We start from the raw sequence: 20,733 nt of genomic DNA on the forward strand, positions 1-20,733 counted from the left end.
AACAAAAGAATACAGAGGATTTTTGGCAAATTAAATCATTAACGGCAAGTGGCAATATTAATAAAACATACAGATGGTACAATGTTTCAACCGAAAATCTGTACAATGGCTTAAAAAAAGCATGATTTTGAGTGAAAAATCTGTACAAAAGATTGCAAGACGTGGCACAAACTTTAATTGTACAGAGTAACCATCCCAAAATGGTTTTATACGCTTATAAAAACTTTAAGCATGCAGTGCTGGGAGATATTTTCATGAATAAAAATGTTTTAAAGTCATATAATAAAAGATGCTTTCTTGGAAATTAACCTTTTCATCCTCATAATTATGATGTCTACATGAGTCTAGAGTTACAAAATATTAAAGATTGCTTTTTATTTCTTTACCTTTCATTCATATTAGACACAAAATGAAATTTAAGAGATGTCAATTAGCAATGGCAGTGATTATGTTGGAGGCTGATTATTTCTTTGAATTCACAATTCACACATTTAAATGTTTAGAAGGTCCCCTTGTCACATTTTCTTGAATTCACAATTCACACATTTAAATGTTTAGAAGGTCCCCTTGTCACAGAGTGGAAAACATCTTTGGTGAACCAAAAAAAAAATCAAAACAGACACCACACCAAAATTTCATGTTCATCAGAAAATTATAATAAAATGGTAAAGTATGAGCTTCATTCCTAATAATTTGATCTTTAATTACATACCGGAATAACTCCCATCTTTTCCTTGTCATATTCCTCCCCGACAGGAAATGGGCGTTCTGCAGAGAACTTGGCCCCTGATTGCCGAGCTTCCTGCATGGCTGCTGCTGCAACTACCCCTGCCTTTTCATTCTGGTCATAATTTTTTAACTCCATCATTAAATTCTATAAAGAACAAAAAATTTAAATATCATAAGCTGCATAGATCAGGAATATATGTCATACAGAAACTTCATTCGCGTAAATTCCGCACGCAGTGTAAGACCTAGGAAATACTGTTTATGTAGAGGAATTTCATGGTTGAGAATATGATGCTGTAGATTAGTTGTCTATTTCCTCAATACTTAATTTTCAAGATTTTGTCATGTCAATCAGCAAGACATCGTTTTCATTAAATATGTTCATCATAACCGAATATTATTCACATGAACCTCACAAATTTCTAAACAAGAGGCCCATAGGCCTTATTAGTCACCTGGGTATATCACAAGTGCACATTTTCCTGTCCTGCATATATGAGATCAATTCTAACACAGGTTTGAATATCAGACAAGACAAAAACAATAAAAACAATAACCCCCCCCCACCCACTAACTTCAGTCAAGGGAGCATGTAAATAATGTTGTCAGGAAGCTTTCATGTAGGTTTAAAATTTTCTGGCCAAGTCGTTTTTGAGAATATTTTTAAAAGACCCAACCTTGTTTTTAAATTTTCTTGATTATCTCCCCTTTGGAGAGAGCATGGCCCTTCATTTGAACAAACTTGAATCCCCATTACCCAAAGGTGATTTGTGCCAAGTTTGTTTGGAATTGGCCAAGTGTTTCTTGATAATGTATAGTGAAATAAAACTGGATCAGGGTGTATAACACAAAGAATGGCCTACACTTTTGCAGTTACTGCACTTGCACTGGAAGTAGGGAGTGTGCTTATACAGATGGGGTCCTAAGCTTCAGATAAAATAGTATTAACAAATAGGGTATTGTAAACCTTACAGTACCAAACTCATTATTATGGGCTGTGTCTTAACAGGCTGTATCATCATCTCTTATAATAACAAGGTTTAGTTCTTCAATTTTATGAAGAACACTCTTTAGAATATACAATTAATGATTTCGTCAAATTGAAGGGATAGGAAGGGGAGGGGCACAAAAGTCCCAAAACGACAGCACAATATGATTAACTACATATGGTGACTAACAATCCTACAAAATTTGAACAAAATCTGTTGAGCGCTTAAAATTCTGAGGAGTTGTGTCTGCAAAGTGTTCCTATTGTGTAGCATGTACAAATTTGACAAAGTCCTATAACTCCACTAAAAATTTTTGAATCAAAGTGGTGGGGCAATATAATCAACCACATACCATCATGACTAACAATCCTACAAAATCTTAACAAAATCCGATGAGCGGTCTCAATGGGGTTGTGTCCATAAAGTCAAGTGGGATGGACGGAAAGATGCACGAACACCAGTATTTCTATGTCCCCTTCCACATTGCAGCGGGGGACAAACAAAAATAACCTTTGTGGCAACATTTGAAATATATTATCTTAAATTAAAGAATAATTACCTCTGCCTGAATTTACTCCCCTTTGAGGTTTTAACAGCAAACATACCCCAAATTGGGATAGAAAAGGTGGTATTATCTATTGTTTTAGATTTAGACATGACAGTGTGTTAATGGTATTTCTCTCAAACCACATATATGAGATTGTGCTAAAAGTATAATCCCCGGTTGATTTGAAATAGGGCACATCTATTATCGAGACCTATTTTGGTATGCAGTAATCATATTTTACTGTTTCAAAAGCACAAAATAAAACTTACCTGTTTCCTCATTCCCAACTCTCGTATTGTGTCCTGTTCTAGATTCGAGTCCATCAGATTACCCCTCATTTCTCTAGGTGCAGGATTGTAACCTTTCACTAGAAAAAGTACATCGAAAGAAATATTTAATCCTAATCTTAGTTTTACTATTCAAAAATATTAATATGCTCTTCTTTGTATCACTTAATTTGTTTATATACAAAGTTGATTTTACAAAATGAAATTGATTTAACATTGAAACGTTCAAAGGAGTTTGAATTCATGAATTAAAGATGGCTGCTTAGTAAGAAACTGAAAAGTGTTCTATGCTGTTGGTGCTACAATTCTATTTTTTCCAAAAACAATTTAAATATTCACTTAGATCTATGTAATGGTAAAACATGAAAACCTTATTGCACATATATATTGCACATATATAGGACACCACCAGTCATCTTCCAAGAGATGATGTGGCTACTGTGTTAATTGTATGAAGAGTTCCAGGAACCAGGGCGGTTTTTAAAAAATGGTAAAAATGAAAATAATGCACATCTACGGTACACCACCTATCATATTTCTATAATTGGCTACTGCTTAAAATAAAAGAGGAGTTTGAGGAAGAAAAAAGTGTGACAGATGGACAGACAGATGAGGGTATAACAACTTTCTTTAGAAAAAGTGGATATAACAATCACATATACACATACTATTTTCTTTGATAATCCATTACAAATTATAGGTGAGATGATCCATTTAAGTATATGTTTGCAGAACATAAATTATTTTACAAATTCATCACTGAAGAAGATAAATATTATTGATATAATTTCAGAGCATGTAAAAAGTCCTCTCACATGCATGTCATGCAACTTCTTTTGTTCGTTTATTATTGTTGTTCGATAGATCTTAAAGGATTTTCACACACTCCATCCTAATCAATATTTTCACAGCCTTTAAATTCATTTGAATATTAAGATTGAATCCTCCAATCAAACTAAAGATCCATTGTTTCAAGCAATAGGCTATTAGTAAGTAATTCTCAAGAGGGCTATCAATGTAAAAGATTAAAAGACAAACAGCAAACTTCGATCAGACATCCTCAATTTGATCTCTTAGCTCAGGTAAAGCTAGAACTACTTAAATTGTCCTGTTACCTTCTCCATCAGTTGATACACATAACAGCTGTTGAGATCCATCAAGTCTATAATCTGCCTGTAAATCAGAAAGTTCAATATATTGTAAAAAAAAAAAATAGCTATTGCGATCATTCATATCTACAACTGATTACAATGACATGTAGTTACTGAACCAAAATACACATTAAATATTTTACTTTATCTAAGAAATAAATAATCATCTGAACAAGAGGCCCAGGGTCCACAACACTCACCCGAGCTGCCTTGGTCCTGCTATTCTCCAGAAGATTTTGAAAGATTCTTTACCCTAACTTAACCTAACTTGAATCCACACACCATAGCATGCTTCAATATCAATATAACTAATATAGCCTTGTTGTTCTGGAGAAGTTTTTTTTTTTACTATATTGAATTAATGTAATACCCCAAAATTTTGCCCCACCCTAACCTCGGGCTCCATAATTTTAAGACAACAAGAGGCCCATGGGGCACAACACTCGATCATCTAAGTTGCCCTGGCCCTGCTGTTCGTCAGAGGATTTTAAAATAGATCTTTACTCTCATTAATCCCATGACAAATTTTGATCCCATATTATTGTGATGTACTGAATATCCACGACTTTCGATTGTTGCTCACTATAGTTGAAATAATGTGAATAATTGATTGTCATTTTGAAAATCGAAATTCGCAGATGTTGGTATTCTTCTTATGATATGAATATTCCTGCAGTGACTTAACTAAAAACAAAAATGGCTGACGAAGCTGAGTCATCCCATAATAACAACAACAAAAGTCCAGATATCTATCCATATCCCGGGAAAACAAAATTGAAAGTATGGGATTCCATATTTAAAGGAATATTAGCTCAATATCTGTAGTTTTAAACAACTCCATACTCCGACAATTGTGATGATTATAGTTGACATATATAATCTATGTATTCTAAGATTATCCATAAAGTACAAGTATTTACATGTTATATGTTTATTTATCTTACTTTTCTAAATTGTTCATATAACTTATTCTCTCAGTAACTTGACATACTGTGAATCTATCGTTTGTCCATAAGATAATCGCAAACCCGATTTAATATTGAAAGATTAATTAATTCAATATGTACTGTCTAAAATATTTTTGATAATAGATTTAATATTGATTGAAGTTAATTTAGAATATAATTTTTGACTCTATTAATACCTGATTTTTTATGTAATTAATGGTATGCCATGGAGTGGATTTTCTTGGGGCACATGCCACTAAGTACACACAGTGTCAGGTATAGGATACAGGTAATTAAGAGACAATAATTGTCTAAGTAAAGGAAGGACAAAATAGTCATGATAATTGCCAATGATAGATCAAGTGTAGCATGTAAACCAAAAACAACAGATTTAGCTTCATCAGGATAATTGTGCTGACAGTGGGAACAAATTCATTTCATGTCTGACACTCGCCCAGGGACTTCAAAGTGTCAATTAAGTTGTATTGATAGTGTATGATTTTGTTTTCAACAGGGACTCAGTATGTTTTTAAAATGCATATTTTCATTTTGCTTGAGAGAGTAATGAAGATGTAAGGTAAAAAAATAAAAATAAAAATCGAGATTGGTGTCAAAATACAAATGTATATATATATAAGATAAGGGATATATTTACTCTCAAACATAACATGGACGAGATCAATGAAATGGTAACTGTTTGGCTTGTTGAAAATAAAAAGTTAAATATTGATGTCATATCCAAAAATTTATTTGAATACAGGTAAATACATTAGAGTATTGATAAAATTGATCTGTTGAGAGAAAAAGATTAAATATGGGCACCATTTCTCAAAATATTATTTGAAACAGAGGTAAAGACATTAGAACATTGATTTGAAATTATCAAATTATTCTTGCAAAAAGTTGTACCGACTCATTAGTGGGCCAATGACAAATCCCTCCAAAATAACCGTTAAACAGTCAACTTAGAGGTCAACCGACTTACAGGCAAGTATATAAAATAAGGGTGTTTTATGGCAATTTTGGTAGAGTTCTAAAAAAAAAGTCAAATAATGTGTAAATTTGAGAACAAGTGGAAAGACAGACAGTTGGACATTGGACAACAGGAGATCAGAAAAGCCAACTGAAGATTATAGCTCAGGCGTGCTATGAACATTTATTGTTCATTCATGATTTGGAAATGCATTGCTTAATTTTCAAAAACCATGCATGTCAAACCATAATCAGACAGCCTGTAATATTAATTGGTTGTGGTTTATGTAAGAACACTTCTGACACATCATTCAGCGAAAATTCATGCTATTGCTCCACAAGTGGTATGAGCATTGAGACCAACCATGGCTTTCTGAAGATTCTTTTTCAGAAGCTTTATATTAACTCCAAGACTCCTGACACAAATAGTTTCTGTAGTAATGAGGACCCTGCTACTTTGATACGAACCTGAACAATTCCTGCGACTGCACTGGTAAAATTGAGGACCCTGCTACTTTGATACGAACCTGAACAATTCCTGCGACTGCACTGGTAAAATTGAGGACCCTGCGACTTTGATACGAACCTGAACAATTCCTGCGACTGCACTGGTAAAATTGAGGACCCTGCTACTTTGATACGAACCTGAACAATTCCTGTGACTGCACTGGTAAAATTGAGGACCCTGCTACTTTGATACAAACCTGAACAATCCCTGCGACTGCACTGGTAAAATTGAGGACCCTGCTACTTTGATACGAACCTGAACAATTCCTGTGACTGCACTGGTAAAATTGAGGACCCTGCTACTTTGATACGAACCTGAACAATCCCTGCGACTGCACTGGTAAAATTGAGGACCCTGCTACTTTGATACAAACCTGAACAATCCCTGCGACTGCACTGGTAAAATTGAGGACCCTGCTACTTTGATACGAACCTGAACAATCCCTGCGACTGCACTGGTAAAATTGTCCTTAAAAATAACTTCTCCTGTCCTATCACTTCTGGCATCAATCTGTTGAGTCAAGAGAAAATTTAAAATCATCACAGTTAGAATAATAAGCCAATGGGCCTTAGTGATATCACTTGTTTATTGGATAGGGTTTAAAAATCTTTAAAATATTTACGATCAAAAATTCAAACAAATCACAGGGTCCATTTCAATCAATGATAAAAAATACTTGGATTTATAATCTAATCACATAAAAATTATACATTTATAGTCAAGGGGCATGTCTGTCAAGCAAAGGGTTCTTAAGATACTGAGTGTACATGACTTGGTCTACAGACTGAGCTAAAAACTTGCTTTCGATGATGAGGGAATTTGTGTCATGCTGTCACACGCTACACAGTCATTGAGAATGGAAATGGGATAGTAATATGTTTAAAGAGGATCATACAAGATACTGTATGAGTACTTATTTTAGCGGGATTCAAATTTTAGCGACTTTAGCAATTAAGCAAGAGCACTAATATATATTTACGCTAAAATATGAAATTCTCTATTTATCCATACTCATATATACACAGAAGAATCGCTAATTCATGACTATGCCAAATAGTGCATAATCTCTGACTGAGTCAAATTTTAAATATGCTAAAATAAGAGCACATACAGTGCACATAGAGCATTTCAATACTACACACGCGCACATGCATGTATGTGCTGAATGATAAATAGCTCTTACCTTCCCATTGCTCCAACCAGTGATTAATTCTGGCACCCCATCTGAATCAAGGTCAAAGCTGTGTATTGTGTATGCTTGATTTTTGGACTGAAAATGAAAAGAAGTTCATTGATGAACTTTTTACCCTGCTTCATACCAAATTTGAAAAGAATTGGATAAGTAGTTATCAAAGAATTAAAAATGTTCAATTGTTTGACAGACGACAACCAATTGTAATAGGTCACCTGAGTTTACTCAGGTGACCTAAAAAATGTTGTTACATAGCGTCGCCATTTGTGCTACGGTACGTAACAAATTGTTACACTGTCTCGTAGTTACATACTGTGCCTTATGAAAGCTCGCTTGAGCTTTCAGCTTACTAGCCTTAGGTAAGCTGGTGATAATAAAGAAAACTCACAACAACAATAAGGTTCTCCATTAGAAAAAGAAGGCCTTTACAAAATACAGTCTATTTTGGATATACTGAAATTGAGGGGACAAACCCGAATTGTTCATTATAGATTTGAAGTTCAATATAACTGATGTTAAAGTACATATAAATAATGTTACAGGGGATTTATTTTTACTCCAATATAAGCGACTTCATTATAAGTGGAGTAAGTTTAGACACTTTCGAATTCAAGTTGGATAATAATATGCAATGCCTAATAACTTGTTCACAATAACATTAGATAAAATGCCAAAATGCACTCACAAAGTTATAGCTCACCAAAATTACCTTCGGATCAAAAATTGCACATCAAAAGGAAAGCACAAGTTGATAGTTAACTTGTTCAAAATATTTCCGCAATGACCTTGAAAATCAATAGGGTTCTACCTCATTCAATGCCAAAGAAGAATGAAAACTGTGATCATCATAAATTTTATGATTTTCTTTAAATCTTGCCCACAAGCTTACACACGAACGGACACACTCACATTAGCGACACTACATGTATATCCACTTTTAGCACAATATATGTTCCTGAACTTTGTTTGAGGAACACAACATGTAATTACCTTTATTCTCCAGTATCTTGATGTACGATCATATACACCAACTGTTCCATTCGCCAATGCATAACCAAAGCGGGTGTTATTCATTGGACAGAGACAAGTAATTGCCTGAAAATACAAATATGGCATCTGATCAATCCCAATTTATTTCAAATTCATTTTTTTGTAAGACAATTTCTACAATATACCAGGGTTGCTGGGAGTCCACCATTCATATGACATCAATAAACCAATTAATGGTCAGAAAAAATGTAGTCAGATTGGTAATATACATAGTATATGGTATGTTTTGAAAAGTGCATGTATGACTTTCAATTGTGTTATTCACAGAATAGGTTGGACATATTAATATCTAATGGCCCACATCTGTATTTTTGATTATTGACTTTTTGTCAACTTCTGGACATGAAAGGTCATAAAAGTTTACATAATTTATTCAGTTAGTAATTTCATCCTTTTTTATCTATATTTTTAAACCCACTTTCAGTTCCAACCAACTTGAACAGACTTCTAGTCAAAATCTATCATTCAAAAAAAAAAAATCTTGCTGCTATCCACTTTCTACAACAGAACACAATTGAAGGAAAAATGCCATTTAACATACGCATGTAGTACTTTCATAATCCCAAAATAACTCTTCCTACAAAACAAAAATCTATGTATCCCCATGGCAACATCAGAGACATTCCATAAAAATCTTGTTTTCTCCAAGTAAGCATTCCATTCACACATCGCTTTCCTCATATCAAGATTCTCTTTGATGGATGATCCTTCGTTTATACGTCTGAATCAAAAGTACGTCTATCTAACCATGCTTTATTCCCCGGGTATGGATATAGACCAATGTCTTTCGCTTCCATGTGCGCAGCCATTACGATAAACAAAACTTTTAGGTTAATAGATAGGCCACGGCAGGAATATTCTTCGAAAACTAAGTAATCAAGAAAACAAAATTTAAAAACCGATAAATTAGATTAAATTTTTCATAATTGAGTGCTTAGAATGTGCCAACAATTGACTGATTTTCGATTATAATTGATGATTGGAACACCACTACAAAATTCATAATTTAATACATCCTTTTTTACTTTTCCTATACATGTATATACATTTAATTTTTATCCTGTATCAGTAACTAAAAGAAGTCTTTCATATGATAAAGACAATTTTCACTATGATAATTTTGGCCCCACCCTGGAACCAAAACCCTTATCCCCTAGGATAATGAAATTTACAATTTTGGTGAAGGACTACCTACTCCTTTTAAATCTCTATTTAGTTTCAATATAGTATCAATACCATTAAAGAAGATAACGTATTATTCAAATGTTTTACATATATACACTATATATACTAAGTTTGGCCCTGCCCTAGAGTCAGAATTTCTACTAGTCTCATGAAATTTACAATTTGATAGAGGCCTTCCTGCTCTACATCACTTTGTATTTAGTTTTTCTAAAATACAAGTGTGGTTGCATGTAGAAAATATTTTTGAAAATTGGTTAATTATTGGCAGTTTTTACCCTGCAACTAAGCCCCCAGGAGTGCAGGAATCCTGAAATTTATCATTTCTGTCCCCCTTGTCCCTAAGATGCTTTATACCAAATTTGAAAAGAATTGGGTAGTTATCAAGAAGTTAAAAATGTTCAATTGTTAACGCACGATGACAGAAGGAGATCAATTGCAATATTTAAATGGGGTTTAAATTTACTATAATTCAACAATTGTTACTCCAGTCTGTTATAGAAGTCACCCTTTCTTTACAATTATAACGCAAGACAGTCGAAAGTGAGTTAAAATGTGAGTTTTCATCGAGCAATCAAAATGAATCGTATCAATTTTTAAATTCCCAATTTATATTTGGCCCGATGTTGCAGAAATCATGTTATATTCACCTCAAAGACGCATGCAGGTGAACATAATGTTCCCTTGTTCTCAGGTTGTAAGATCTCAGCCAATTGGGGAGCACAGAATTAGATTACTAAAGCAATATATGAACCAATGTGCAATTCCTATGCTAATATTTGAACATATCATTATATATTTTTCTGATAATCCATCTTTATACCTTAAATTATTTCTTTCAAGTACATATCATCATCAAATAAATGCAACACAACTTGATGAAACAATTAGTAAGACTCTGCATGCTTTCTTGCAGTAAAACACTCAGTTTATCTCCTGGTATTGGATGGATGTAATTCATTCAGTAAATTTAACTCCCTGTCTCTCCATGACTTATATAATGAAAGGTGAAGATAACGAACAGTGATCAATCTCATAACTCCTATAAGGAATACAAAGTAGAGAGTTGGGCAAACACGGACCCCTGGACATACTAGAGGTGGGATCAGGTGCTTAGGAGGAGTAAGCATCCCCTGTCGACCGGTTACACCCGCCGTGAACCCTATATCTTGATCAGATAAACGGAGTTATCCGTAGTCTAAATCAGTGTGCCAAGAACGGCCTAACAATCGGTATGAAACCTGTTGGACAGCATTTGACCCAATGATAGGCTGTATTGGCAAACTAACATTATATCAACAACAGAATTTGCGAAATGCTGACTTTAAACGAGACTGCTAAAACCCCTGCACCATCAACTTGCTTGTCAGTAGCCTGCCTTGATACAGAAACTGATCATATGCAGAACAAGCTCTTGCGTATCGAATTAGTTGAGAGATATAAACACCATATGAAGGTGATAATGAAATATTGCTGCAAAAATATGGGAAGTTGACAATGGATAAGCTGAAATCATCTTGTTTGTCATAAAGTTGGTTTGTTAGTTTGTCGTCAATATTCATTTTCAATAAAATATCTAAGTATGAAGCAGATGTGGAGAACTCTATAATGGATTCCAAAAGATAAATAAAAGCAGCATTCTTTGGTCTGATGTTATAATGAATTTAATGTGATCTAAACAAAAACTGATCACAATATGACACATAAGTATGAATAGCAGAGAAGCCATAAATACCTCAGTTTCTGTCATCTCAGCAAGAATTTCATCCTCTCTGAAGACTCTGATGTCAAAATCCTCAGAACCAACAATCAGCTGCAAGAAATCAAAAGAAGCAAATTCAATTAATTACTATATCAAACACATATATTTTATCACTGTCTGGCAAAAAATTTGAAATGTATTCACCTCATTTTGTCCATTTCCAGTAAAGTCCAGCAATGTCAACGAACAGACGTTATCGCCAGTCACCTGAGAATAAAAGAATGTATTTCTTCAGTGGTCCAATAAAGGACACCTCCGATATTAAGGCACAATATTGTGTACATAAATATATAAAAATCTACCTTCTGTATGGATCGCAGGCAATTCTATCACTTGGGTTCGAATTTACTATTACTCATTAATAAATTCAAACCCAAGCAATACAATTGCCTGTGGTTTGGATTGATGATTACACAGATTGAAATTTTGATCAAATGGGACTTTTACATGTAAATCAACTGTCACCGGGTTACCTAAATCAAATGGGAGTTTTACATATAAATCATCTGTCACTGGGTTATTACCTGGTTACCTGGCCAGTGGGTAATTATGGTACACCTACCTACCTGTAACATTATGCAGGTTGGGGGGGGGGGACAAAAATTCTGCTTAGAGTGGACAGTGGGGACTGTACACTGTAGACGTATTTAATTTCGCTGGGAAATAATTTTGTTGTGTTTGTAGTCAACACGATTTCATGTGGATTAATTTTTGTTCTTTGTGATCACATCTAGGAGTCTCTCAGTTTCACCATTATGGGACTGAAAAGAATTACAAGTGGGAAGAGGGATGCAACCACGGACCTCTCATTATCCTCCACATGTACAGTTTAACAAGATAGTGGCATATTCTAATTGATAATAAAATATGAAAGAGGACAGACAACTGACAAATTACCATCAAATAAAGCTCAACTGGTCTTAGCCCAGCCAATACATGTAATCCCCCATGATTTCTTCAAAATTTTTACAGTATTAAAGTTTTAATAAATAATGAATTCTTAATCAATTACCGTCCAGAAGTTTTCATTTCCTTCTATATCATATCCTTGCAGTGAACAGTTTCCCCCTATTATTACCATAGGCCCTTGTATCTCACCAAGCTCTCCAATGGTTAAGGAATTTGCTCCATCTGGAGTCTGTAAATGCAAAATGATTAATTTTATAGAATAGTATGTATATTAAATGATTCAGTCTGTAGGAGAGTGTGTATATTAAATGAATCAGTCTGTAGGAGAGTGTGTATATTAAATGATTCAGTCTGTAGGATAGTATGTATATTAAATGATTCAGTCTGTAGGATAGTGTGTATATTAAATGATTCAGTCTGTAGGATAGTGTGTATATTAAATGATTCAGTCTGTAGGATAGTATGTATATTAAATGATTCAGTCTGTAGGATAGTGTGTATATTAAATGAATCAGTCTGTAGAATACTTTGTATATTGAACGAAGCGACAAAAAAGTCACACTTTTACCTCAAACAATCAAGAAATAACATGTTATTGGTGCTACAGTTAATGTAAGCACAATTACATATATGCACAGATCCAGAAAATTATCCATAGTAAGGTCCACTTCATGCAGTTTCCTCGGGACTATAATAGGGACTACCATTTAGTATTTTATAATTGGAAAAAGCATAAAAATAGGCATGTATAATTATTTTCCACCAAGTTCGGGGGGGGGGGGGGGGGGGGGGTTGGTTGGTCTCCAAACAATATGGATGTTTTTTAAAAAGTCACCAAAACTCTCTACTCTATTGTCATGGTGAACTGGAAATAAAGTCCATTTATCAGCTATAATAAATCAGTGAAAGGGGAACGGAAGTTGACGTAATTATGCAAAAGAGAATTCATCCTCTGACGCTTGGTTGGGGGAAAAAGAGAGTGGCACTGCATGTAGGGTTGTGTGCAGTCCTGTAAACAATAAAATTCATGCACAATTGTGTGGCATTGGGACAGGCTGGTACGGGAAGTTTAGTAGATCTATTGCAATACCAAAACAACATTGGAAATGCTCATGACCCCCCCCCCCCCCCCCCCCCCCCCCCACCTCTCCCAACCCTTTTCCTTCACTCTAACCCACAAAGTTTTGTCATCCATTGTAAAAAAACTGAAAAATTAAAGATATTTGGCTGTATAAATGTTACTGTGAACATTTGAGTGTGTCCACAGAGTGTGAGGGTGTTAATTCAGTATTGTGAACTTTCTTATTACATGTGACATTTACTTTCAACTAATTTTAATACAAAAAATACATAAATAAGTGAAGTAATCATGTTTAACGTTGAATTTAAAAAAAAAAAAAAAAAGGGGTATATATATCAATAGAATAGTGTTCAAGATCCATAATTATCATATTTACTATTTTTAATCTTATCGACAAATGAAAAAAGGGTTATCCCAAAATTATGTCAACTTCCGTCTCCCCTTCACCGATTTTTCGCTTTTGAAAAGCAGTAAATGATGTTTGACGGTTGATTATAGCAGATAAATGGAATTCATTTCCAGTTCACCATGACGATGCGAGAATAAGGAATTACGGGGGCATCAGAAAGTTGAGGAGACGGATGGAAAGGGGGGGGGGGGGGGGGGGGGGTCAAACCAATTCAGATTTCCACCAGCATCATGATAATACTATTTCTTTTTGTCATTAAGCTGATGACAAAGTATGAAATAAAATGAAGATCATTGTTACAGGTTTCATACATTACTTGTCATTTTTTTCTCATATCCTCTCTCCTTTTTTTCAGTTATTGGGGTGGCATCTGCATAACGCGATTAGTTCCTTATTGAGATTGCACCTACTTAGATCGAAGCAATTGGTATATGTGTACATGTATCCAATTATAAACATGTAAATGATTTCATCAGTGTGCTATGTTTGGTTGAGATTGGCCAATGGTTCATCAGAACAGGCTGGAAATGTAAAAAGCTTATACACACAGACAAACAAAAACCCTTTGATCAGAAAATTAAGAAGGAATATCAACTTACATCTTTGTAAAATAAATCACTGTTGTTATCAATATCATAGGCCAAAAGATTGGTTTGTGTTCCAACAGCCAAAATGTCATTCGTAACATCTGGATACAGTCTTCCAGCACATACTGATGAAACATGTTGGTTTATACTTAAAAGATTGACATCACTGTCTGACGAAAAATCCAGCCTTCCACCTTCACGAGATTTCACATGTGGGTTATGGATCAACACCTGAAAGTTTGAAATTCATAAAACTTAAAATTATAAGGTCAATGGCAAGACATATTCTGGAGAAAAATGCCGTAATAATTTTTCACTTATACTAGCTGTTGTATTTCCTGTTCACTATCATTACTCTTTTACTTAATTAGCTCTGCCCTAGATCCTGAGTGCCTGACACAGGGTAGGGAAACTTACGCTTCCTACACAGTGTGGAGGCTACTACGTCAGCAAGTAAAGAAGAGTCTTTTAAAAGGTTAACTGCATCATTTTTAAGGTAATGACTTCCACCCTTGAACCAGATCCAATGACCCAGGGGCCATAAATTCCTATTTTCAGAATAAGCTTCTCTCTTCACTATTACTATGTATCTGATATCCAATAGTTTAGATGATCCTTAAAGAAATACTGCATTTTCTCTGTGTGAACCTTTAAGCCCAAGCTGCTCTTGCACCAGAACCCCCGACTTTCACAATCTTTATTTTCTCCTTTCCCCAAAAATCTTCTATAAACCAAATTTGATGAGAATGTCCATACATGTACAGTGTGCAAAACTAACTTTAAAGTCCTATAGACTTTCGGTCCATAGTCATTTTATTTTCTATAAACCACAACAAATTCCTATAGACCTAAATTTATCATGCAATATTCATTGTTATCTAAAAATAAATATTAAATAGACACAAATTCGGTTTGGTAATTTGCTCATAGTTTAATTATATTCTTTTTCAATTTCATGCACATCAAACTTTTCAATTAGAATTTTGTTTTCTTTTTCATTTTGTTCCAGCTCATTTTCACTGCCCGATGCTTCATCTAAGTCACAGTTACTACGTTTCATTTTCTCATGATTTTCTGCGACTTTAGCCTTGCTGGAACTTGTTGTACTGACCGCTTTCTGTTTGATTTAAGTGCGTGCACCCCCTTCCACATATATTTTAAAACCGTTCAAAAAGAACATTCTGAATTTGCACTAAAATGGCGTACATTGAACAGAAACATCAGCATACTACATATAAACTGGTGTAATGGTGGATGATTTATAGTGTCTATATTTGTTATTAAGTTATTGTTATTTAATATCTAGTCATGTACTAATATGGATTGTAATATTTATAAGGTTGTGTAACATTATGCTATTACTATATTATTATTATATTTCTTTTAACGTCGGGTTCGTTGCCGACTTTGCACGTGTGTCAGGCCGTTCTGGACGACGTTTGACGTATGTGAACGGCCTGACCACCGCGACGTTATCAACGGACAGATCAGAGCTAGCCTGGTACAGATAAGCTACCAGTAGGTATCCAACAACCCCTAGACTTTTAATATTATTAATTGTAACACTTCTTTCCCTAAATAAACCTTCAAAATATGTTTTTACTCTCTGTAAATCACTGAATCTGGATTTACATGGAAAAGTACAGTTTTCCCGTTACACTGGTCTCACTTCTCATATATGTTAAATAAGCAGCGGGGAACCAGAATTTTTACTCAGAATTCCTATAGACAAGTCGGTCTATAGCTATTTTGATCGTTATAGACCGACTCGATTTTCTATAGACATTGTCTATCGGTCCATGGTTAATTTCGCACACTGCATGTACTAACAGAGAAGTTGATTATGTTCAAATGTAATGTGTGATGGACAACTGACAATGGACAGCTACCAATCACAATAAGTCACCCAAGTTAAGCATACAATGACTACCAATTCTGAACTTCAACATACTTTCATATAAGTGATTCCAACTAACCTAATTGTTTTGAAACATAAAAATGGAGACTGGTCATGAATTTATCTCAATTTCTTCAAAAGTTATACTCAATAAAAACAACTTTCATGAAGTGGATTAAGCTGTCTATTTACCTTTCCTGCAGTTGTTGCACATGTTAAAGCTGTATGTTTTCCATCATACCTTCCTACGGTTACCATGTGAGGGTTCACATGATGATTGATCTGTAAGGTGAAAATAGGCACCAGCATCTTCTTTCCCCTAAATATTAAGATAACAAGTTTATTAATTGTAATTAATCTTTCTATATAACTTCATCAGACAAGAGGCCTATATGCATGGGCCACACCACTCCTGCACCACATCACACAGATCTTAATGAATCACTAATAGAGGCTGACCACATTAGGACAGTTCAGTCCTATACTAATGGGTGACCACTACACATTACATTACTATATCATATTGTAAGAACAAACTGTGTTGGATAATGTTTATTTACCCAATCATAGTTATCATTCCTATTCGTGGTCTGATGTAGTTCCAAATCTCAACTTTCAAAACACTAAAATTGCAGGTTGAAGAGTATCAAAACGTTACTATTGCACATGTTGTGTAAACATATATACGATCTAACAAAGTATGGTGTTATATTAGTCTCATTTTCTGTGGGTCTTCCTTGGGTCTACGGTAGGACTTTAATATTACCTGTATTTCTTTAATTAGGTAGACCCAAGTAGAAAATAGAGCCCACAATGGTAACTTAAACAAATTATGTCTCTTTTAAAATGTAGCGGTCAGCCTAGTTTGATCGCCGGTGGCCAGATAGCTCAGTTGGTAGAGCACCTGAATAGAGATTCAGGGGGCCTGGGTTCTAATCCCGGTCTGGTCCGTTGCATTTTGTCCCTTCCTGTTACATTTGGTGCCGTAGACCTGCCCCTGGAACGGGTCGGTGTAATGACCTGATAAGTGTAATGACCTGATTGGGTATAATTCAATCTCCGCTAAAGTATATATCAAAAAGATGATATTTTAAGATTTGTTCTGATTAAATATACACCTTTCTTTCACATGATAATGATTTAAAAAAATTATATGCGTCTTAATGCATTATAATTCATAATTTTCAAACCCGAGGGGTGTAATGACCTGATATTTAGTGTAATGTCCTGATGGGACATTTCTACAAAAATGATATATTTCTACGATGTTTTATGCACCCAAATCATTTATATATATGAGTTGGTATATATCTTATGATATTCAATTATTGTTTTTAATAATACCCGGTTATTTTTTTTATTATTTTAGATTTCAACTAAACCTAGGGTGTAATGTCCTGATATCGGAATGACCTGATGACACGATAGAGGGTTATAGAGTAATGTCCTGATGTGCTGTTTTTATAGTAGACAAAGCTTCTTTTGGCGTTATTTGTGTTTATATTGAATATTTTCACAAACATTAATTTTTTGAAATGATATTTTAAAAAAAATTCGAAGATTTATAAATTAACGATGATTATTTGTTATTTTAAATTTGCAGAGGTGTAATGACCTGATATTGGAATGACCTGATGAAAATTGTTACGAGTATTATTGATAAATTCAAATTAAAGGATAGATTTGTTTAATGTTAATAATGATATGTTGATTGCATAATTTAGATAGTGATAGTATTGAGCGAAATGAAACATTGGACAAAACATTTGTTTCCTGAATTATATATCAAATAAATATGTACATTCATATGTTCATGTAGCTGGAAAAAACATTGACCAAAAACATGTAAGAGGTCAAAAAAAACTTTTTAAAAAATAATGTTTCAATTTCTGCTTGTGTGTTGAATGAAATTAAACAAAAACTATTTTATTATGCATGGATTTCCAAATTGGAACCATACAGAATTGGCATTCAATGATTTTGCATACTTATAATTTGGAGAAGTTGATAAAGGAAAATAAAGTATCCAATCCCGATAGTCCAAGTGATGCAAGCTAAATAATTTGGTAATTGTGAGTAACTACCGTATACCTGGCTTATTTCGACTTCAAGGCTGAAATACTGCGATGTAAAAACAAATTAATTTCAATTTAGCAATTAATTTTCAGAATATCAAAGGCACATCTTTAATCGCTGAAGTTAAAGTATGAATGGTAGTAAAGAATTCGGTAACATCAAAAATGATTTAAACTATCACGTCAAATACAGATAACAAATTGCAGTTAATATTGCAGTTTTATACATATCTTGATTTATATTCGATAATCTTGTTATTTATATTTGAAAAATTGAACAAGATTGTCAAATATAAATCAAAATTTCCGCATATAAATATCAAGATTATGGAATTCAAATATCAAGATTATTGAATATGAAGCAAGATTTGTATAATATTACAACGTTTTACTTGGTAATTTTTCATTAATATTTTTAAAAGAAGAACTTGAATAATAATAAACACTGTTCATACGATAAAAACATGTATAACTCTGGTATAATTCGTAAATTATATATATCTTATATTGTCATGCATCGTACATGTGTATGTCATAACATATATTGTTGTGATTGTGTACTTATCTTGATTTTTTTCTTCTTGAATTTTGTATGCCCAACATAGCCCAGGATTGGATGAATGAATAAATAATTAAGATAAACGTTAGAAATAAGAAATGAAAAGTATGACCTAAAATATTGCATGCGACGCACAAACAAATAATTTCAATATACCAATTTTTGGAATAGCAAATATACTCCTTTCAAAATGCCGAAATTAAAATAATCTTTATGAAAACTTTAGAAATAATCAATATATAAATACTACTTCTTTCATATAACTTTCAAATCAACTTGTTAAAGTAATAAAGCTATACGACACGTCTTATCAGGTCAATCTTCATCAGGACATTACACCGCAGAAAATCTCATCAGTTCATTCTTCATCAGGACATTACACCACCGCGGAAGAAAACTCGTTATAATACTCGTTTAAACAATATTTAATAATTAATGACTACAAAAAATAAATATATACACTTAACATTACAGCTCATTTTGGTAACATACTTCATCAGGACATTACACTAATTATCAGGACATTACTTTTGCTAAATGCGATAAAAAGGGTATAAAAATAAATTCTTGTAATTTCTTCTTTTCTAATATCATAATGATAAAACAAGATATAAGAAACAAAAATTATTTCAATGCAACGTTTATTTCCTTAATAATATTACTTTATACCCCATCAGGTCAATCAGGTCATTACACTTATCAGGACCCAATTGCACGAAGGTTAGTTAAATTTAACTGACAATTAACTTGTCATTAAGTCTTACATGTATATAGTGTTAACTAGATGTTAACTGTCAGTTAAACTTAATTAAATTTTGTGCAACTGGGTCCAGGACATTACACCCACCCACCCCCTGAACTGAAAGGTGAAAATGCCTGCCAGGGGATAAAGATCCTGGGTTGATGTCTTCAGGTGTGAGAACATTTAAGGAGGAGGGAATGTAGTGGTCAGCCGGGCTCGATAGCCGGTGGTCAGATAGCTCAGTTGGTAGAGCACCTAGCTGACTAGAGAATAAGGGGGCCTGGGTTCTAATCCCGGTCTGGTCCATTGCATTTTCTCTCTTTCTGTTACAAAATATTTTCCGAATCCGTGTATCAAATTTTAAATCAAGTCCAAAAAAGATCAAACTTAAGACATGTTGTCAATTTTGATGCATATTGACAACAATTTTTACCATTTGCTTATTATGAAATTGGAACCTGGTATGGTTAACCTACATTTACCGCTGTCAGAGACATTACTGTCTTCAGGGGATAGTGTACCAACATCATTCCATATGGGATGAAACAAAAATCCCTCAAACTAACAACGAAAAATGCTCTGTCATACTGTAAAAACTAAAACAGTCAAATACATACGCAAAATCTATCGGATTTTTGTCCAACCAAGACAATGTTGTATACGGTTGCCAGACACTTTGCCAATAATTTGAGAATGATTCGGCACCGCGATGTTTCGGTACTATGATGATTCGGTCCTGCTACTTTTCGGTTCCAGTAAGACGTTTTCGATTCAATGAAAATCATTATTTTTTAAAAAGTTTTTTTTTTAGCGGCTAATAGTAAAGTAAAAGTAAAGTAAAGTAATTTTATTTAAAGTCGGCACTATATACATTCAACAAATCAAACACAAGCTCTGTAGAACTTTTTTAACCGACTATCACATATATCAAAGACAGAGACACATAGCATGCATGTACACATGTACACAGACATATCACAGATTAACAAAAGAATACAAAATAAAAACAAAACATTTCATGCAAGAATATACAGATACAAAAGCATAAGACTAAGAGGAAGAAATAAAATACTACAAGCAAGAGTAGATGTATATAAAAATCATCATTAAAATTCAATCTAATTCGCAATTTTTATTGCAAATATTGTGAAAAGTGCA

General features: G+C 33.8%; 1 protein-coding gene across 1 annotated transcript in view; it reads right to left on the reverse strand.

Annotated features, from left to right (window-relative positions):
- LOC125646964 (Bardet-Biedl syndrome 2 protein homolog) overlaps window positions 1–20,287 on the reverse strand; it is a 42,546-nt gene extending 22,259 nt beyond the window's left edge. Inside the window, exons 1-12 of the mRNA XM_056141015.1 lie at window positions 20,193–20,287; window positions 16,392–16,518; window positions 14,315–14,533; window positions 12,329–12,454; window positions 11,461–11,523; window positions 11,290–11,367; window positions 8,313–8,417; window positions 7,314–7,400; window positions 6,563–6,640; window positions 3,668–3,725; window positions 2,535–2,632; window positions 713–874 (exon numbers count right to left, since the gene is read on the reverse strand). Of these exons, the coding sequence (XP_055996990.1) occupies window positions 713–874; window positions 2,535–2,632; window positions 3,668–3,725; window positions 6,563–6,640; window positions 7,314–7,400; window positions 8,313–8,417; window positions 11,290–11,367; window positions 11,461–11,523; window positions 12,329–12,454; window positions 14,315–14,533; window positions 16,392–16,508 (1,191 nt within the window). The 5' untranslated portion in view covers window positions 16,509–16,518; window positions 20,193–20,287. The remainder of the gene's footprint in view (window positions 1–712; window positions 875–2,534; window positions 2,633–3,667; window positions 3,726–6,562; window positions 6,641–7,313; window positions 7,401–8,312; window positions 8,418–11,289; window positions 11,368–11,460; window positions 11,524–12,328; window positions 12,455–14,314; window positions 14,534–16,391; window positions 16,519–20,192) is intronic.
- Window positions 20,288–20,733: the final 446 nt, after the last annotated feature.

This window comes from Ostrea edulis, chromosome 6, assembly GCF_947568905.1.
Source record: "Ostrea edulis chromosome 6, xbOstEdul1.1, whole genome shotgun sequence".
In the NCBI taxonomy this organism is placed as follows: Eukaryota; Metazoa; Mollusca; class Bivalvia; order Ostreida; family Ostreidae; genus Ostrea; species Ostrea edulis.